Below are 14,203 nucleotides of genomic sequence, written 5' to 3' on the forward strand. Positions count from 1 at the left end.
CTGCGTGGCCAAGCACGACTCAAACACCATCATTAAGTTTGCTGACGACACAACAGTGTTAGGCCTAATCACCGACAATGACGAGACAGCCTATAGGGAGGAGGTCAGAGACCTGGCAGTGTGGTGTCCACATCACCAACAAACTATCATGGTCCAAGCACACGAAGACAGTCGTGAAGAGGGTACGACAAAGCCTATTCCCCCTCAGGAAACTAAAAAGATTTGGCATGGGTCCCCAAATCCTCAAAAGGTTCTACAGATGCACCATTGAGAGCATCCTGACCAGTTGCATCACCGCCTGTTATGGCAACTGCTCGGCATCTGACCGCAAGGCGCTACAGAGGGTAGTGCGTTATGGCCCAATACATCACTGGGGCCAAGCTTCTTGCTATCCAGGACCTATATACTTGGCCGTGTCAGAGGAAAGCCCATAAAATTGTCAGAGACTCCAGTCACCCAAGTTATAAACTGTTTTCTCTGGTACCGCACGGCAATCGACACCGGAGCGCCAAGTCTAGGACCAAAAGGCTCCTTAACAGCTTCTACCCCCAAGCCATAAGACTGCAGAGCAACTAATCAAATGGCCACCGGACTATTTACATTGACACCCCCCCCCCCCTCCCTTTTGTACACTGCTGCTACTCGCTGTTTATTATCCATGCATAGTCACTTCACCCCTACCTACATGTACAAATTACCTCTAACCTGTACCCCCGGCACTGACTTGGTACCGGTGCCCGCTGTATATAGCCTCCACATTGACTCTGTACCAGTACCCCCTGTATATAGCCTCCACATTGACTCTGTACCGTAATACCCTGTATATAGCCTCCACATTGACTCTGTATCGTAATACCCTGTATATAGCCTCCACATTGACTCTGTATCGTAATACCCTGTATATAGCCTCCACATTGACTCTGTACCATAATACCCTGTATATAGCCTCCACATTGACTCTGTATCGTAATACCCTGTATATAGCCTCCACATTGACTCTGTATCGTAATACCCTGTATATAGCCTCCACATTGACTCTGTACCGGTACCCCCTGTATATAGCCTCCACATTGACTCTGTATCGTAATACCCTGTATATAGCCTCATTATTGTTATTCTTATTGTGTTTTTATAATTTTTTTATTTAATTATTTTGTTAAATATTTTTTTAACCCTTCTTGAACTGCACTGTTGGTTAAGGGCTTGTAAGTAAGCATTTCACTGTAAAGTGTACACTCATTGTATTCGGCGCATGTGACAAATAAAGTTTTGATTTGATATAATAGGGATCTACTAGATTTTATGTACCTAGCAGCACACATAATAGGCCGTATACGGAGACAGAGAAGATGCTACAGGTTCATAATGGTGGATGTAGGGGCATAATGGTGGATGTAGGGGCATAATGGTGGATGTAGGGGCATAATGGTGGATGTGAGGTTCATAATGGTGGATGTCAGGTTCATAATGGTGGATGTCAGGTTCATAATGGTGGATGTCAGGTTCATAATGGTGGATGTCAGGTTCATAATGGTGGATGTAGGGGCATAATGGTGGATGTCAGGTTCATAATGGTGGATGTAGGGGCCTAAGGCTGAGAGAGCAATGGTGGAGTGATTCAAGAGTTCTTTCGGGTCCAAACTGCTGCAGAAGACCCTTGATTTACTACCGCCAGCTGTCCTGCCAGTACCACAATTACTTGTGTTTTCCTGGGAGATGCAGCTTTCCCTCCACATGAGAACCTCATGCGCCCGGATCCAGGTATGTTTAATCTAATTTCCCTTGCATACATGTATTCACCTCTATGAGAAATGCCATTTTATTAAGGCTTTTGGAATATGGTTTCTAGAAAATTGTATGATGTTTTTAAAAAAATGTTTAAAAAAATACATTTTAATTATTATTATTTATTTATCTCAGACATGTATGTATCTGCCATATATCCTCTCATTCACAGGTGTCTCAATAAACCTGGGCGTACCTTGAACCATCACCACTCTCGTTCTCACAGGCAGAGAATGCATTCGGCATTATGGCTTCGATGAGGATTCTTGGTCGTCCAATCAAGTGTAGCTCTGAAAAGGCTAAGGACGTTTGACCCTCCACAACTACCTGTCTTCCTTAGATGAAGCTCATCAGCCAAACAGAAATTACCAAAAATATGTGGACACCTGCTGGTCCAACATCTCATTCCAAAATCATGGGCATTAATATGGAGTTGTTCCCCCCCCTTTGCTGCTATAACAGCCTCCACTCTTCTGGCTTTCCACTAGGTGTTGGAACATTGCTGCTATAACAACCTCCACTGTTCTGGGAAGGCTTTCCACTAGATGTAGGAACATTGCTGCTATAACAGCCTCCACTCTCCTGGGAAGGCTTTCCACTAGATGTTGGAACATTGCTGCTATAACAGCCTCCACTCTTCTGGGAAGGCTTTCCACTAGATGTTGGAACATTGCTGCTATAACAGCCTCCACTCTTCTGGGAAGGCTTTCCACTAGATGTTGGAACATTGCTGCTATAACAGCCTCCACTCTTCTGGGAAGGCTTTCCACTAGATGTTGGAACATTGCTGCTATAACAGCCTCCACTCTTCTGGGAAGGCTTTCCACTAGAGGTTGGAACATTGCTGCTATAACAGCCTCCACTCTTCTGGGAAGGCTTTCCACTAGATGTTGGAACATTGCTGCAGGGACTTCCATTCAGCCACAAGCATTAGTGAGGTCGGGCACTGATGTTGGGCGATTAGGCCTGACTTGCAGTCAGCATTCCAATTCATCACATTTGCTGACAACTAGCCAGGGTTAGAAGAGGACAACTCAACCCAAGGCCAGCCAATCAGAACAGGCCTTTGTTTTGCCTGCTCACACACCCCCCCTGATGGACGCACTGTGAACGAAAAGTACTTTGTATTAAAATGTAGAGTTTTAATCTTGTTAATAAATTGAAACCTGATTTTCTGGGCCGTCTCTGTGTAATTTAGATTGAACTACACCATTAGTAGAAAGCCTGTCAGGCTCTACGGTCTCAGAATGTCCATTCAAACACCTTCTATTGAGATGAAATGCCAACAGAACACACTTTTTCGGCCCACTAAAAAACCTTTATTCGGAAAGTACTAAAGTGTCTGCTGAGAATAGACATGTAAACAAGTGTTTTTATGGGAAAAAAGTGTGTCAGAGTGGAGTTACAAATATTAGGTTTGGCGAGAGTTCATCCATGAAATCAGCTGTAGGACCCAGTGGAATGGAGGAGGAGAGGGGGGGATATTAGGGGTGTCTGGAGAACAGTGTACATAGAGGAGAGGGGGGACATTAGGAGTGTCTGGAGAACAGTGTACATAGAGGAGAGGGGGGACATTAGGAGTGTCTGGAGAACAGTGTACATGGTAGGAGAAGACTGGGGACATGAGTGTCTGGTGAACGGTGTACATGGAGAAGAGGAGAGGGGGGACATTAGAAGTGTCTGGAGAACAGTGTACATAGAGGAGAGGGGGGACATTAGGAGTGTCTGGGGAACAGTGTACATTGAGGAGAGGGGAGACATTAGGAGTGTCTGGAGAACAGTGTACATGTTGAGGAGGAGAGGGGGGACATTAGGAGTGTCTGGGGAACAGTGTACATAGAGGAGAGGGGAGACATTAGGAGTGTCTGGAGAACAGTGTACATGTTGAGGAGGAGAGGGGGGACATTAGGAGTGTCTGGGGAACAGTGTACATAGAGGAGAGGGGGGACATTAGGAGTGTCTGGGGAACAGTGTACATAGAGGAGAGGGGGGGCATTAGGAGTGTCTGGGGAACAATGTACATAGAGGAGAGGGGGGACATTAGGAGTGTCTGGGGAACAGTGTACATTGAGGAGAGGTGGGACATTAGGAGTGTCTGGAGAACAGTGTACATGGAGAAGAAGAGAGGGGGGACATTAGGAGTGTCTGGAGAACAGTGTACATAGAGGAGAGGGGGGACATTAGGAGTGTCTGGGGAACAGTGTACATAGAGGAGAGGGGGGACATTAGGAGTGTCTGGGGAACAGTGTACATAGAGGAGAGGGGGGACATTAGGAGTGTCTGGAGAACAGTGTACATGTTGAGGAGGAGAGGGGGGACATTAGGAGTGTCTGGGGAACAGTGTACATAGAGGAGAGGGGGGACATTAGGAGTGTCTGGAGAACAGTGTACATAGAGGAGAGGGGGGACATTAGGAGTGTCTGGGGAACAGTGTACATGGAGAAGAGGAGAGGGGGGACATTAGGAGTGTCTGGGGAACAGTGTACATAGAGGAGAGGTGGGACATTAGGAGTGTCTGGAGAACAGTGTACATGGAGAAGAGGAGAGGGAGGACATTAGGAGTGTCTGGGGAACAGTGTACATAGAGGAGAGGGGGGACATTAGGAGTGTCTGGGGAACAGTGTACATGGAGAAGAGGAGAGGGAGGACATTAGGAGTGTCTGGGGAACAGTGTACATAGAGGAGAGGGGGGACATTAGGAGTGTCTGGGGAACAGTGTACATAGAGGAGAGGTGGGACATTAGGAGTGTCTGGGGAACAGTGTACATAGAGGAGAGGGAGGACATTAGGAGTGTCTGGAGAACAGTGTACATAGAGGAGAGGTGGGACATTAGGAGTGTCTGGGGAACAGTGTACATAGAGGAGAGGTGGGACATTAGGAGTGTCTGGGGAACAGTGTACATGGAGAAGAGGAGAGGGGGGACATTAGGAGTGTCTGGGGAACAGTGTACATAGAGGAGAGGTGGGACATTAGGAGTGTCTGGGGAACAGTGTACATGGAGAAGAGGAGAGGGGGGACATTAGGAGTGTCTGGGGAACAGTGTACATGGAGAAGAGGAGAGGGGGGACATTAGGAGTGTCTGGGGAACAGTGTACATGGAGAAGAGGAGAGGGGGGACATTAGGAGTGTCTGGAGAACAGTGTACATGGAGAAGAGGAGAGGGGGGACATTAGGAGTGTCTGGAGAACAGTGTACATGGAGGAGAGGGGGGACATTAGGAGTGTCTGGGGAACAGTGTACATAGAGGAGAGGGGAGACATTAGGAGTGTCTGGGGAACAGTGTACATGGAGAAGAGGAGAGGGGGGACATTAGGAGTGTCTGGAGAACAGTGTACATAGAGGAGAGGGGGGACATTAGGAGTGTCTGGAGAACAGTGTACATGGAGAAGAGGAGAGGGGGGACATTAGGAGTGTCTGGAGAACAGTGTACATAGAGGAGAGGGGGGACATTAGGAGTGTCTGGAGAACAGTGTACATGGAGAAGAGGAGAGGGGGGACATTAGGAGTGTCTGGAGAACAGTGTACATGGAGAAGAGGAGAGGGGGGACATTAGGAGTGTCTGGAGAACAGTGTACATAGAGGAGAGGGGGGACATTAGGAGTGTCTGGAGAACAGTGTACATAGAGGAGAGGGGGGACATTAGGAGTGTCTGGAGAACAGTGTACATGGAGAAGAGGGGGGACATTAGGAGTGTCTGGAGAACAGTGTACATGGAGAAGAGGAGAGGGGGGACATTAGGAGTGTCTGGAGAACAGTGTACATAGAGGAGAGGGGGGACATTAGGAGTGTCTGGGGAACAGTGTACATGGAGAAGAGGAGAGGGGGGACATTAGGAGTGTCTGGGGAACAGTGTACATTGAGGAGAGGGGAGACATTAGGAGTGTCTGGAGAAAAGTGTACATAGAGGAGAGGGGGGACATTAGGAGTGTCTGGAGAACAGTGTACATAGAGGAGAGGGGGGACATTAGGAGTGTCTGGGGAACAGTGTACATGGAGAAGAGGAGAGGGGGGACATTAGGAGTGTCTGGAGAACAGTGTACATAGAGGAGAGGGGGGACATTAGGAGTGTCTGGGGAACAGTGTACATGGAGAAGAGGAGAGGGGGGACATTAGGAGTGTCTGGGGAACAGTGTACATGGAGAAGAGGAGAGGGGGGACATTAGGAGTGTCTGGGGAACAGTGTACATAGAGGAGAGGTGGGACATTAGGAGTGTCTGGAGAACAGTGTACATGGAGAAGAGGAGAGGGGGGACATTAGGAGTGTCTGGGGAACAGTGTACATGGAGAAGAGGAGAGGGGGGACATTAGGAGTGTCTGGGGAACAGTGTACATAGAGGAGAGGGGGGACATTAGGAGTGTCTGGGGAACAGTGTACATGGAGAAGAGGAGAGGGGGGACATTAGGAGTGTCTGGGGAACAGTGTACATTGAGGAGAGGGGAGACATTAGGAGTGTCTGGAGAACAGTGTACATAGAGGAGAGGGGGGACATTAGGAGTGTCTGGGGAACAGTGTACATGGAGAAGAGGAGAGGGGGGACATTAGAAGTGTCTGGAGAACAGTGTACATAGAGGAGAGGGGGGACATTAGGAGTGTCTCGGGAACAGTGTACATGGAGAAGAGGAGAGGGGGGACATTAGGAGTGTCTGGGGAACAGTGTACATTGAGGAGAGGGGAGACATTAGGAGTGTCTGGAGAACAGTGTACATAGAGGAGAGGGGGGACATTAGGAGTGTCTGGAGAACAGTGTACATAGAGGAGAGGGGGGACATTAGGAGTGTCTGGGGAACAGTGTACATGGAGAAGAGGAGAGGGGGGACATTAGGAGTGTCTGGGGAACAGTGTACATGGAGAAGAGGAGAGGGGGGACATTAGGAGTGTCTGGGGAACAGTGTACATGGAGAAGAGGAGAGGGGGGACAGGAGTGTCTGGGGAACAGTGTACATTGAGGAGAGGGGAGACATTAGGAGTGTCTGGAGAACAGTGTACATAGAGGAGAGGGGGGACATTAGGAGTGTCTGGGGAACAGTGTACATGGAGAAGAGGAGAGGGGGGACATTAGGAGTGTCTGGGGAACAGTGTACATGGAGAAGAGGAGAGGGGGGACATTAGAAGTGTCTGGAGAACAGTGTACATAGAGGAGAGGGGGGACATTAGGAGTGTCTGGGGAACAGTGTACATGGAGAAGAGGAGAGGGGGGACATTAGGAGTGTCTGGGGAACAGTGTACATTGAGGAGAGGGGAGACATTAGGAGTGTCTGGAGAACAGTGTACATAGAGGAGAGGGGGGACATTAGGAGTGTCTGGAGAACAGTGTACATAGAGGAGAGGGGGGACATTAGGAGTGTCTGGGGAACAGTGTACATTGAGGAGAGGTGGGACATTAGGAGTGTCTGGGGAACAGTGTACATGGAGAAGAGGAGAGGGGGGACATTAGGAGTGTCTGGGGAACAGTGTACATAGAGGAGAGGGGGGACATTAGGAGTGTCTGGGGAACAGTGTACATAGTGGAGAGGGGGGACATTAGGAGTGTCTGGAGAACAGTGTACATAGAGGAGAGGGGGGACATTAGGAGTGTCTGGAGAACAGTGTACATGGAGAAGAGGAGAGGGGGGACATTAGGAGTGTCTGGAGAACAGTGTACATGGTAGGAGAAGACTGGGGACATGAGTGTCTGGGGAACGGTGTACATGGAGAGGAGGGGGGACATTAGGAGTGTCTGACCAGCTCTAGGAAGAGTCTTGGTGGTTCCAAACTTCTTCCATTTAAGGATGATGAAGGCCACTGTGTTCTTCGGGACCTTCAATGCTGCAGACATTTTTTCGTACCCTTCCCCAGATCTGTGCCTCGACACAATCCTGTCTCGGTGCTCTACGGACAATTAATTTGACCTCATGACTTCTGCTCTGACATGCACTGTCAACTGTGGGACTTTATATTGACATGTCTGCTTTTTCAAATCATGTCCAATCAATTGAATTTACCAAAGATAACTGAACTAAATGACTATCGCCCCGCCCCGTAGCACTCATTTCTGTCATCATGAAGTGCTTGAGAGACTAGTCAAGGATCATATCACCTCCACCCTACCTGACACCCTAGACCCACTTCAATTTGTTTACCACCCCAATAGGTCCACAGAAGATGCAATCGCCATCACTCTGCACACTGCCCTAACCCATCTGGACAAGAGGAATACCTATGTAAGAATGCTGTTCATTGACTACAGCTCAGCATTTAACACCATAGTACCCTCCAAGCTCATCATTAAGCTGGAGGCCCTGGGTCTCAACCCCACCCTGTGCAACTGGGTCCTGGACTTCCTGACGGGCCGCCCCGAGGTGGTGAGCTCCACCCCGCTGATCCTCAACACTGGGGCCCCACAAGGGTGCGTGCTCAGCCCCCTCCTGTACCCCTCCCCCTCTTGTACTCCCAGGCCTGAGGGCACACACTTTCTAGTAGGCTTAAATTTAAAATTTGGCAAATAAGAGTGGCAATATCGTCCGCTATCATCCTCAGTAATTAAACTGTTAAACAGCCGTCACTAACACAGAGAGGCTGCTGCCCACATACCGACTCGAAATCATTGGCCACTTTAATATATGGATGACCAGTCACTTTAATAATGAATAAATCTGTTGCATCTTGCCTATGCTGCTCAGTCATCGCTCATCCAAATATTTATATGTACTTATTCTTATTCCATCTCAGGATGCACCTGAGCTCAATTTCAAGTCTCATAGCAAAGGGTCTGAATACCTTTGTAAATAAGGCCTCTGTTTTTTATTTTGAATAAATAAATAAAATGTTTTCGCTTTGTCATCATGGGGTATTGTATGTAGATTGAGATGTTTATTTAAATGAATCCATTTTAGAATAAGGCTGTAACGTAATAAAATGTGGAAAAAGTTAAAGGGTCCGAATGCTTTCCGGAATGCTCCGTAAATCACAAAGGCTTCATTAATCATAAAGGCCATGTTAACTGTTATTATATCATAGAACATGGAAGATCTCCTGTCTTTACCTTATTTTCAGCCTTTATTCCAGAACCTCATTCCTTCCCCATTCATTTCCCCTGGAAACGAACCAGGGTAACTTATTTCCTGGTTTCAGGGCTGCAAGCTCTAAAGATGACAATCTTTGTTTATGGGGGGGGGGGGGGGGGGGGGAGAATTAATTCAATTAAAATGGTTGTTCTTAATTTGAATTATATTTCAATGATTCTACCGATTTGCATTCCATCAATGTTTAAGCAGTGTAAGGCTATTGTTAAAGAGCGTATGGGAGGGAAACGACCTGCATCAGCATGCAGAAAATACATGCCCCTAAAGAAAAGAAGGACTTCCAGATGTGGACCTCTCCAGCGTGACCTCTCCAACGTGACCTCTCCAACGTGACCTCTCCGTGACCTCTCCAACGTGACCTCTCCAACGTGACCTCTCCAGCGTGACCTCTCCAACGTGATATCTCCAGCGTGACCTCTCCAACGTGACCTCTCCAACGTGACCTCTCCAACGTGACCTCTCCAACGTGACCTCTCCAGCGTGACCTCTCCAACGTGATATCTCCAGCGTGACCTCTCCAACGTGACCTCTCCAGCGTGACCTCTCCAACGTGACCTCTCCAACGTGACCTCTCCGTGACCTCTCCAACGTGACCTCTCCGTGACCTCTCCAATGTGACCTCTCCAACGTGGCTTCTCCAGCGTGATCTCTCCAACGTGGCTTCTCCAGCGTGATCTCTCCAACGTGGCTTCTCCAGCGTGACCTCTCCAACGTGACCTCTCCAACGTGACCTCTCCAGCGTGATCTCTCCAACGTGACCTCTCCAACGTGACCTCTCCAACGTGACCTCTCCAACGTGACCTCTCCAACGTGACCTCTCCAACGTGACCGCCAACGTGATCTCTCCAGCGTGACCTCTCCAACGTGACCTCTCCAACGTGACCTCTCCAACGTGACCGCCAACGTGACCTCTCCGTGACCTTTCCAACGTGACCTTCTCCAACGTGACCTCTCCAACGTGGCTTCTCCAGCGTGATCTCTCCAACGTGGCTTCTCCAGCGTGATCTCTCCAACGTGACCTCTCCAACGTGACCGCCAACGTGATCTCTCCAGCGTGACCTCTCCAACGTGACCTCTCCAACGTGACCTCTCCAACGTGACCGCCAACGTGACCTCTCCAGCGTGACCTCTCCAGCGTGACCTCTCCAACGTGACCTCTCCAGCGTGACCTCTCCAACGCGACCTCTCCAGCGTGACCTCTCCAGCGTGACCTCTCCAACGTGACCTCTCCAACGTGACCTCTCCAGCGATCCAGAACAGCTAAACACTAGAGGAAGTTGAGGAGAGATGGTTTGAATTTGAACGGGGTTTAGCAGCTCCTTTTGGACCGCTACATATTCTGTCCCAAAAAGAGCCAATGATATTCAGAGCATTAATCCATTTCGCGGCCATTCCTGAGCGGCCTGGTTGTCAGTACATACAACGATCAAAGAGTCTCCACACTGACAAAGATATGCTTTTGTATGGTACTGTGTGAGGAAGCAGTCTATGATGTGGGGGAAATGGGTCAAAGAAGGGTTCCTACTCTGGGAGACCTGAACAAGGATAAGGTATTTTTATATAAAGTGTGTGATAGTGATATATGCTAATTAAAATGTTTGTCTACACTAGGTGGTGCCATCATGTCAAAAAGGCAACAATGTTGTAGAAGATGTATTTTCATTACCAAGCTCTGTACAATCAGCCTTTGAATGTTAATCATGTGAACCTGTAGCAGAGGGACAATGTGACGTAAGAAGCAGAGGATGATAAACCGGATATATCGACAACGTCCAGAGATTTTACTGATATCGATCTGAAGTCTGTTAATTACAGGACAAATAACGTAAAAAAATAGTAGGATTTTAAAGGGTGAAATAAAAAGAAAGTAACTGGTGCTTATTCATTTTATAAACATATCGTTCAATTGATCATTATTGTGATAAATCAGTCAATTTATTGTGGTTTTGGTCAGAATCACACAGGTCAAATAAGAGGATATGATTGTATATTATCTCAGATATTAAAAGTTTTTCAGAGATTTTATGTCCCTCCTGTAAAGTTCCATAGGATGATGTGAAGGAACCCTCCTAGATGCATTGTGGGAAAGCCCGATTGTGCTGGGACAAAGCCTTATAGTGCATGGGAGATGGCCTTGGATCCCTTGGTAACTCTAATGAATTTATCCTCTGCAGCAGAGGTGACTCTGGGTCTTCCTGTCCTGTGGCGGTCCTCATGAGAGCCAGTTTCATCATAGCGCTTGATGGTTTTTGCGACTGCACTTGATTTTGGTTACTACATGATTCCATATGTGTTATTTCACGGTTTTGATGTCTTCACTTTTGACTGGTACTGTATGTTGGTTATTGTTTTGTGTTTAAAGAGGAATTGAAGTAATGCTGTTCCCCTCCTGTCCTGCAGGTGGCTGTATAGACCAGGCTATAGATCCTTCAGAATCACTCCAGAAGAATCAGCGGAGTCACACCACTGAAACCAACTACCCTTGCTTAGCCTGTGGGAAGTATTTCTACAACTCATCAACCCTGCGGAGACACATGCGTACTCACACAGGTGAGAGGCCGTATCACTGCTCTGAGTGTGGGCGGAGCTTCAGTCACTCTGGCAACCTGAGGAGTCATCAGGTGATCCACACAGGAGAGAGACCGTACCACTGTCTGGTCTGTGGCAAGAGCTTCAGTCAGCCAGGAGGCCTGGCCAAGCACCAGAGAACACACACAGGAGAGAAGCCATTCCACTGCACTTTCACAGAGTGCGGCAAGAGTTTCTCCAAGTTAGAACACCTACAGATACACCACAGGACTCACACAGGAGAGAAGCCTTACCCCTGCTCTGCCTCTGACTGTGGAAGGAGATTCTCCAACTCAGGCCAGCTGATCCAACACATGCGTACTCATACAGGAGAGAGGCCGTACCACTGCTCAGAGTGTCTGAAGACCTTCTCCCACCCAGGAGCTCTAAAGGACCACCAGAGGATTCACTCAGGAGAGAGACCCTACGTCTGTGCTGTCTCGGCCTGCGGTAAGATGTTTATAAACTCTGGGGCTCTGAAAAAGCACAGCCAGACCCACACAGGGGAAAAACCTCACTGCTGCTCTGACTGTGGGAGAGGCTTCTCCCAGCTGGCTCACCTCCAGGCTCATCAGAGGACTCACACAGGGGAAAGACCCTATCATTGCTCCCTCTGTTGGAAGAGCTTTATCCAACAAGGGCATCTGGACAGGCATAGACGCATCCACCTAGCAGCGGACACACCTGGAGATCAGTTATCCCCTAGCATCAGTCCAGATCAGCACATCAGACCGATAGATGATTCACCTGAGGTCTTTGATGAAGAGACTCTACCAGAACAACATGTACATCCTGAATTAATGAGTGACCTTGAATGACTGGTTTGATTGCATAATTCCAGACTGTGTCAATTTTTACACTGTTTTTGCTTGTATCTCACTGCTGCATAAAACCATTGGTGTTATTATTCTGTCAAATATCCTGCAATACATTATGTGGATGGATGGATTGGATGATTGAATGGATGGATTGGAATGGATGGATGGATGGATGGATGGATGGATGGATTGGAATGGATAGATGGAAGAATGGATACTTCAGCTAAACACAACATTTACACACTTTAGTGTTTTCCCTCTCAGTGAATGTTGAACGTTTCATCACAGTCTAGTTGATAACAGCACGACTGGATGTGTTGAACATGTACATGCTCTCATGAAACATGAGTCAAATCAGTTGTTCTACTCTCAACCTTTGTTTAAAACATGGATTTAAAATGAGATAATATAATACATTGAGTTAAATAGTATTTCAATTACTATTATGAGTGAAAATTATGAGGGAAAGATGTGATGCAAGAGGCCTCTAATAAGGATGTGATGCAAGAGGCTTCTAATAATGATGTGATGCAAGAGGCTTCTAATAAGGATGTGATGCAAGAGGCCTCTAATAAGGATGTGATGCAAGAGGCTTCTAATAAGGATGTGATGCAAGAGGCCTCTAATAAGGATGTGATGCAAGAGGCTTCTAATAATGATGTGATGCAAGAGGCTTCTAATAAGGATGTGATGCAAGAGGCTTCTAATAATGATGTGATGCAAGAGGCTTCTAATAAGGATGTGATGCAAGAGGCTTCTAATAAGGATGTGATGCAAGAGGCTTCTAATAAGGATGTGATGCAAGAGGCTTCTAATAAGGATGTGATGCAAGAGGCTTCTAATAAGGATGTGATGCAAGAGGCTTCTAATGATGATATGATGCAAGAGGCTTCTAATAAGGATGTGATGCAAGAGGCTTCTAATAAGGATGTGATGCAAGAGGCTTCTAATATGGATGTGATGCAAGAGGCTTCTAATAATGATGTGATGCAAGAGGCTTCTAATAATGATGTGATGCAAGAGGCTTCTAATAATTATGTGATGCAAGAGGCTTCTAATAAGGATTTGATGCAAGAGGCTTCTAATAAGGATGTGATGCAAGAGGCATCTAATATGGATGTGATGCAAGAGGCTTCTAATAATGATGTGATGCAAGAGGCTTCTAATAATGATGTACAGTAAAATGATGTAAAAATACTTTTTTGACATTTTTACAAGTGTATTAAAAATTACAAATGGAAATATTACATCAACATAAGTTTTCAGCCCCTTTACTCAGTACTTTTTAAGCACCTTTGGCAGTGGTTACAGGCTTGAGTTTTAGGTATGACTCTACAAGCTTGGCACACCTGTATTTGGGGAGTTTCTCCCATTCTTCTCTGCAGACTGATGTGTGGCAATCAAACAGGCAAAACATCAGTATAGAGACAAAGTGCAGTCACAATTCAACAGCTCAGACACAAGACATTTATGGCAGGTTCTACAGACAATCACAGACTACAAAAGGAAAACCAGCCACGTCACGGACACCGACATTTTGCTTCTGGACAAACTAAACACCTTCTTTGCCCACTTTAAGTATAACACAGTGCCACTGACCCGGCCAGTACGAAGGACTGTGGGCTCTCCTTCTCTATGGCCGACATAAGACATTTAAAAATGTTAACCCTTGCAAGGCCGCCGGCCCAGACGGCATCCCTAGCCTCATGTGCAGACCAGCTGGCTGGTGTGTTTACGGACATATTCAATCTCTCTCTATCCCAGTCTGCTGTTCCCACATGCTTCAAGATGGCCACCATTGTTCTTGTACCCAAGAATGCAAAGGTAACTGAGCTAAATGACTACCGCCCCCATCCCATCTGCATAAGAGGAATACCTATGTAAGAATACTGTTCATTGACTACAGCTCAGCATTTAACACTATAGTACCCTCCAAGCTTATCCTTAAGCTTGAGGCCCTGGGTCTGAA

General features: G+C 47.1%; 1 protein-coding gene across 2 annotated transcripts in view; it reads left to right on the forward strand.

Moving 5' to 3' along the window:
* The window catches only part of LOC110530867 (zinc finger protein 239), a 17,816-nt gene extending 4,323 nt beyond the window's left edge, over nucleotides 1–13,493 (forward strand). The window contains exons 3-4 of one of the 2 annotated variants that reach the window (XR_005053010.1): nucleotides 1,651–1,761; nucleotides 1,958–2,256. Coding sequence is in view for 1 of the 2 variants with exons in the window: in XM_021614155.2 (XP_021469830.2) it covers nucleotides 11,249–12,234 (986 nt within the window). In the remaining variant the exon portion in view is untranslated. Of the gene's footprint in view, nucleotides 1–1,650; nucleotides 1,762–1,957; nucleotides 2,257–11,248 lie in introns of those variants that run through there. The other variant, XM_021614155.2, reaches the window with a different exon arrangement.
* Nucleotides 13,494–14,203: the final 710 nt, after the last annotated feature.

The sequence above is a fragment of the Oncorhynchus mykiss genome, chromosome 8, assembly GCF_013265735.2.
Source record: "Oncorhynchus mykiss isolate Arlee chromosome 8, USDA_OmykA_1.1, whole genome shotgun sequence".
In the NCBI taxonomy this organism is placed as follows: domain Eukaryota; kingdom Metazoa; phylum Chordata; class Actinopteri; order Salmoniformes; family Salmonidae; genus Oncorhynchus; species Oncorhynchus mykiss.